The sequence below is a fragment of the Arachis duranensis genome, chromosome 3, assembly GCF_000817695.3.
Source record: "Arachis duranensis cultivar V14167 chromosome 3, aradu.V14167.gnm2.J7QH, whole genome shotgun sequence".
Taxonomy (NCBI): Eukaryota; Viridiplantae; Streptophyta; class Magnoliopsida; order Fabales; family Fabaceae; genus Arachis; species Arachis duranensis.
This window is the reverse complement of record NC_029774.3, coordinates 3,145,704-3,151,442: the sequence shown is the minus strand read 5'-3', so window position 1 is coordinate 3,151,442 and position 5,739 is coordinate 3,145,704. Positions and strand designations below refer to the sequence as shown.

The window sequence follows — 5,739 nt, the reverse complement described above, 5'->3', positions numbered from 1 at the left end:
ATCCATGTATATACCGTGCACATGTTGACATGTGACGATTCAAAGCTCAAACTCGATCGAGAGGCACATATCTCGTTTCCATTATGCTTTTTAATTGCGCAAATTGAACAAACAATTGGAAAATCCAATTTGCATGTCACTTGATTGTGATAAAAAAGATTCCATANACTTAATTAAATATTAACAAATAAAAACAGTATTTGTATTTACTTTAACTAATGTAACAAAAGTATATTTTATATTCATGTAAAATTTGTAAAAGATTTTATATTTTATATTAAAATTATATTCCAGAGAGTCATTAATGAGGATTAAACTCTAAATTTTTTTGTCATAAAAATTTTATACCATGTTATAAAATTGTTTTATTTAAAAAATTTAAATTAATAAAAAATAATAAAACATTATTTGATTATGTTAGAGTATATTATGTTAGAGAAATAATAACTTAAAGTTATTATTTATACTCTGATTTAAAACACATCTTTAAGCCTAAAGTGAGTAAAGAGAATGTTTATCTATCATCAAAGATAGAACTATTCTAAAAAGTGATTATTGACTCTACATCTACATTTATAAATACTCTTATACCCTCAAATATTCTTTGAAGCTAATTTACTAAAAACTTGCCTAAAACTCTTACTAACTTAAATATTAGTATCATTTGTAGGCATCATCCTCTACCTATTCACAAAAAATTTCAGACGACGACACTTTAACACCGATAAACGTCTACTATCCCAAACAATTTAGATCTCACGTTCAAGTCCAAAAACAACCTAATTTTAAATAATCTTTAGAACAGTTATCTTAATAATTTAACTTGATATCTATAATTTTATGTATATGATGTGTACAGTTATACACTTACTATATGTACTATTATTTAATTATTCCAATAATAATTAAGGAATATAAAATAAGTTAAGTGGTAATTAAATAGTGTAAAATAAGATAATATATATTAAAATAATATGAACTAATTTTTTATTGTCTCTCAAATATTTTGAATAGTTATATTTTTAACATAATAAATCACCACTTTGAAGTCATTAGCATAATTTAATGAAAAAATACAGCTAAACAATAAAAATACTAAAATATGTGAACAATAGATATATTGAATGTTAAATTCATTAGGTGTGTGAATGATTATTCTAATATTAAGATTTAGGTGAATAATTTGAGAGTATAATATATTTTTATTTGATTGGACTAGTTTTACAGTTTATTATTCACATTATTCACAAAATTATTGTCTACCTAGTAAATTCCTAATTTAATTATGCATTAAAACTACATAAAAAAAACTTTAAAGCCTGCACTGGTTGGTCGGTTTCCTTCCCTTTGAATACTAATTTTAACAAGGGAGATAATAAATAATTGAGAAACTAAACATGCATGGAAGGCTAGGGGTGGAGTTTTTGCGTTGAAAACCCAAGTTGCCTTTCTCCTTGTTCAAATTTTATATCTGGATTATTTCTTGGTACAATAATCACAATAAACAAATGCTCTACGAAGATTTAACACATTTATCAAGAACTATATCAATATATTAGAAACTTCCTTCCTGCAAGACAACCAAATTAAAAGAGTTAACATGTGATGTGAGATGGAGTAACTTGAAAGTCAAATATATATTGTTGTGAAAATATTCGAGCTTGGAACTCTAAAATATATGGCCTATCATAATTAATTCAAGGAGAAAATAAAAAGTCACCTTATATTAAGATTACATGTTATTACAGTGTTAAAGTTTATAGCCAAACAAAATTCACAAATGAAATATTTTATTAAATTTTAAATCCTAAGATGAGATTTAAACATCTAATCCTTAAATGTGGACGAGTGAAGCCATTCCTTGACTAAAATTTGTTATTTATTTATGAATTAAGTTGACATGATGAGAGGGAGCAGAATCATTTGAGAAGGCTCCATCAAAATATTTAAATAGTTGTCAGAATTTCCAAACTCTGATGCACAAGCTAAGTAATTAAGTAGCCACGCTACTCTCTCTATAGTCTATATATTCACGTTCTTGCAACTTGCAACTCCAAAGTCCAAATCACAATGCCTGTAACAGCAGCAGCCACCTTACTATTTCTCGCCGCGGTAATTTCCGCCGCGAACTCGTGCCCGCCCTCCGACCGGGAAGCACTATTAGCCTTCAAGGCTGCTCTCCGGGAGCCGTACAACGGCGGAATCTTCAACTCATGGACCGGCACTAACTGCTGCCGGAACTGGCTCGGCGTAGCATGCGACCAGAACTCCGGCAGAGTAGCCGAGATCAACCTCCGTGCCACCACGCTCTACACAACGTTCGAGAAGCCTCATCGACAGGGATACATGGCCGGTCACATCTCCCCGGAGATCTGCAAACTCACTAGCCTCTCCAGCATCGTCATCACCGACTGGCAAGGAATCTCCGGCGACGTTCCTCCCTGCATCACCTCCCTCTCCTTCCTCCGCATCATCGATCTCACTGGAAACCGAATCACCGGAACCCTCCCCTCCAACATCGGAAACCTCCGGCAGCTGACGCATCTTAGCGCCGCCGACAACTCCATCACCGGCGTAATACCGGCATCGATTTCGTCGTTGACCGGATTAACGTACCTTGACCTCCGTAACAACAGAATCTCTGGCCCGATCCCGAACAGTTTGGGCCAACTAAAGTTTCTGAGCCGGGCCTTCCTTAGCGGGAACCAGATTACTGGGCCAATTCCGGCCTCAATTTCTCGAATGTATCGTCTCGTGGATCTGGATCTTTCTCGAAACAGGCTATCTGGGCCCATACCTGAGTCATTGGGCCGAATGCCAGTTCTAGCAACACTAAATTTGAATACAAACAACCTTTCGGGAAAGATTCCATCGGGCCTGTTGGGCTCAGGTATCAGTGATTTGGACTTGAGCCATAACATGCTGGAGGGTTATATACCCGATTCGTTTGGGCCAAAGTCTTATTTTACTTGTTTGGAATTAGGTTACAATAATTTTAGGGGTTCGATCCCTAAATCCATTGCTAAAGCTGCGTTTATTGGGTTTCTTGATTTGAGCTATAATCACTTGTGTGGCCCAATTCCAAAGGGTGGTGTGTTTGATACTCTTGATGAGTCCTCATTCGCCCACAATGATTGTCTCTGTGGGAAGCCACTACTCAAAGCTTGCTAATTATTATTCTTTGTTTATTTTTCGTGTTCTTTCAAAATGTGTCTGTATTTGTGAGCTAGAAAAGTAAGTTATTCTTCGAAGAAACCTCTATTTTTTTTTTGTAGTTGTCAACCATATGTATGTCGCTCTATTTGTGATAAAGTAGAAAAGTAAGTTATTCTTGATAAGGTTAAATTAACTTTATCCAAAGCAAAATATATGGTATCCTTTGTATTCAAGAATGCCTTCTAGCTATATATCTCGTGTACGTGTCCTGAAATAGCTAGTGATGAAGAGTGAAGACTAGCTTCGCAGCTAGTGCCCCTACAAAAACCAACTTTGAATTTGCCTCTTTAGCTGAGATGTGATAGCTATAATAAGCTATAACTAGATCACTTTAAAAAGAACTGCTTTGCCATAACAGCTGAATCTGATACTAAACACAGTGTCAAATTAAAGTGAAATAACAATCTTCATTAGTTTCATTCCCATAGCTTTTTAATGTGTACCTAATAAGCCTAAAACATAAGACACAGAAATACTCATTTAATCTCCATTATTTGGATCGATCAAAACATGCATGTACCTCACTCTAACTCAAGGATAGTTATATTACACCCACCGCATGAAAAGGATTAAACACTATACATTAGATCCAGCCCCACCATGCACCATCACTTTCAAAATCTACATCTACGAAATTCCTTCCTTGCATTTTTAACAGAACTAACTAACTTCCCCAACAAAATTAACTTAAAAAAAAATCATCAACATTAATCCTTATGCCACAAGAATCAATCCCTTAGCTTATGCTAACTAAAAATGCACATCTATATGTTATACTTGTTGTTCGCATGTGAATTATTAATCTTTGTATTGACTACTATTCTTCCAATGATCTGATCTCCAACTCATTTTTACCACTTTTCCTTTTTTAAATGGCCATAAGAACTCTGTACTACAACACAAAAATGTTATTCCTAGGCATCAAATATGGGAAACTCTTGATAAAGAAGACAACTATGTATTGGATATATGAGGAAATTAAATCCTACTACTTTATTTCATCTGACAGCTCCATCAATTGTCACGCATTCTGGCATAAGTGATCACAGAGAATAAAGGTACTAAAGTTGTTGTGATGTCTATAAAAAATTCTTAATTCAACATTTTATAACCTTTATGAGAGGTATATAACTATATATACATAATAAGCTAATTCCTATACTAAGGGACGTGCATGCACACACACTTACAAATCACACAGCACAATGTGTATAAGTGCAAGTTTAGTTACACTGTCAGTAGTGACGTCACTAGTAGCTCTAATTACACAATTACAATTAGTACAATCTTGCCCTTCATCAGAATGGGCATCCCTAATGGCCATCAAGGCCTCCCTCTACGAACCAAACTTCGGAATCTTCCACACGTGGCGCGGCACCAACTGCTGCTACAAATGGTACGGCATTGCATGCGACCCGACCACCCGCCGTGTAGCCCAAATCAACCTCAACGGCCTAACCGTCCCCGACAATCGCCGTCGCCTCAACCGTCACGCCACCACCGGCTACATGACCGGCCACATTTCCCCTTCCATATGCAACCTCACACAACTCTCATCCATCACGATCTCTGATTGGAAGGGCATTTCGGGAATTATCCCTTCTTGTATTCAAACTCTTTCCTTACTTCAAATATTAGACCTCTCCAATAACAGCATTACTGGAGAGGTTCCTAAAAGCATAGGAAGCCTCACACAACTTACAATGCTCAATCTCGCAGACAATCGCATCTCGGGAACCATTCCAACGACTCTAACTAACCTCAGGAACCTCGTACACCTCGATCTCCGTAACAACCTCATGAGAGGTCACATTCCAACGGACTTCGGCCGGCTCAACAACATGAACCGGGCTTTCTTGAGCCATAACCTCTTAACCGGTCCGATCCCCGAAACGATTTCCAGGATTTATGGTCTGGCCGTTCTGGACCTCTCAATGAACCGGTTGTCCGGTAAGGTTCACGAGTCACTGGGCCGGATGCCGGTTCTTGACTCGCTAAAACTGAAGTATAACAGATTAACGGGTGAGATTCCTTCCACGGTTTTGGGTTCGAGGATGACTCATTTGGATCTGAGAGGGAACATGCTGAGTGGGGAAATTGCTGACGTGTTCGGAGAGCGTTCGTATTTCATAAACCTGGATCTGTCTTTTAATAAATTGAGTGGTTCGGTTCCAAAGTCGTTGAGTTCTGCTAATTACATTGGTCACTTGGATTTGAGTCATAACCGTTTGTGTGGGAGGATTCCTAGTGGTGAACCGTTTGATCGTCTGAGAACGACGTCGTTTGAGGATAATAAGTGCCTATGTGGCATGCCTCTTAAGCCGTGCACTCAAGAAACAGTTTGAGTTTGTGCATTATACATAGAAGATGATTTGCATCTCTTTGATCAAGTTTGGAAAGTGTTGATGGTTATTAGTTAGGTAGAAACTCTGGTGGAGTTGACTTTACGTAAAGTTGATATCTGAGAACTGTTAGATAATTTGATTGATTTGACTAAATTTTCATCTAACTTCTTTCAAATAT

General features: G+C 36.7%; 2 protein-coding genes across 2 annotated transcripts; both read left to right on the top strand.

Moving 5' to 3' along the window:
• The first annotated feature begins 1,987 nt into the window (after positions 1-1,987).
• Positions 1,988-3,405, top strand: LOC107477139 (DNA damage-repair/toleration protein DRT100-like). The gene has a single exon (XM_016097101.3). The coding sequence runs from the start codon at positions 2,071-2,073 to the stop codon at positions 3,169-3,171; it is 1,101 nt and encodes a 366-aa protein (XP_015952587.1). The 5' UTR covers positions 1,988-2,070; the 3' UTR covers positions 3,172-3,405.
• Positions 3,406-4,421: 1,016 nt separating this feature from the next.
• On the top strand, positions 4,422-5,739 carry LOC107477140 (DNA damage-repair/toleration protein DRT100-like). Its single transcript, XM_016097102.3, has one exon. The coding sequence runs from the start codon at positions 4,422-4,424 to the stop codon at positions 5,559-5,561; it is 1,140 nt and encodes a 379-aa protein (XP_015952588.1). The 3' UTR covers positions 5,562-5,739.